At 40.1% G+C, this 973-nt stretch overlaps 1 protein-coding gene across 1 annotated transcript in view; it reads right to left on the minus strand.

The window, feature by feature from the left end:
• Nucleotides 1-470, minus strand: part of LOC107099988 (vesicle-associated membrane protein 727-like) — a 13,056-nt gene extending 12,586 nt beyond the window's left edge. Inside the window, exon 1 of the mRNA XM_015398331.1 lies at nucleotides 239-470. Coding sequence (XP_015253817.1) covers nucleotides 239-241 — 3 coding nt within the window. The 5' untranslated portion in view covers nucleotides 242-470. The remainder of the gene's footprint in view (nucleotides 1-238) is intronic.
• Nucleotides 471-973: the final 503 nt, after the last annotated feature.

The following is a 973-nucleotide window of genomic DNA, read 5'->3' on the forward strand; positions in this document are numbered from 1 at the left end:
TATGTTTTTTATTGTTAAAAACAGTAAAAACTGCTATTTTAGGGGTGTTTTGATTGAAATGTCAGTGAATAATAGCTGATTAAGGTGACCTTGTCCTGCTCAGTCTGCATGAAGGACTTTGACCAGAATAAAGGAAGCCATAAAAACATTTAGGCACCATTTTCTGCCCAGTAAATCGCAGCTGGTTTCCCCTTCAACCAAGTAACCTAAGCCCAGATCCACACCCCCCTAGACTCACCATGTCTGCTGGTCCCAGTCTGTCCGTCACTGCGTCTCAGGCATTCAAAGCTCGACTAAACTGTATTTTATGCAAACAGGAAAGGCGACATTCTGCTCCGGCTTGCAGAAATGAAACCCTGAAATGATAAAAGAGAGAGAAACTTCTACGAGCGTCTCTTCCTCTGCTGATCTGCTGCTTTCTGTCACTTCTCTCCAACTTTCGCTCTGAGCTCAGCTGCGGGACGATGAGGCGTTCACGGGATTCCCGGAAATCTGCCACTTCGGGGGAATTTCCGGACTAACTCCGCTCAACAGCTCGACCTTTACAAGCCTTTCACTTAAGCAACATGCAAATGTTCAGGGTTTATATTCTGCGCACACATTAATGACATCATGTGAACGCCAACAAGCGTAAAGGCTTTTAAAAACACAGAACAAACGCAGACATTTTGGAAAATATATTAACAATAATTCAGTCCAGTCGAACAAATCTATTTATTTATAAAATGCTTGTTAAATCTCCCTAAAATGAAGATGCGCTGATCCTCAGGAGGATACTCTCCATCTGATAAACTCAACATATTATTGACCCAAACATCATGTGGTTTAAAGAAACACAGAAGTGTTTATTTCAAAACATTTTTTCTCTAAAAACGAAACTAAACATTTAGCTTCATCATTCTATCACAGTGGCTGGAAAGGTTATAAACTGGGTTTAATAGGACTTTTAAAAGATGATGTAATTTACAATTAA

The sequence above is a fragment of the Cyprinodon variegatus genome, unplaced genomic scaffold, assembly GCF_000732505.1.
Source record: "Cyprinodon variegatus isolate N-32 unplaced genomic scaffold, C_variegatus-1.0 Scaffold927, whole genome shotgun sequence".
In the NCBI taxonomy this organism is placed as follows: domain Eukaryota; kingdom Metazoa; phylum Chordata; class Actinopteri; order Cyprinodontiformes; family Cyprinodontidae; genus Cyprinodon; species Cyprinodon variegatus.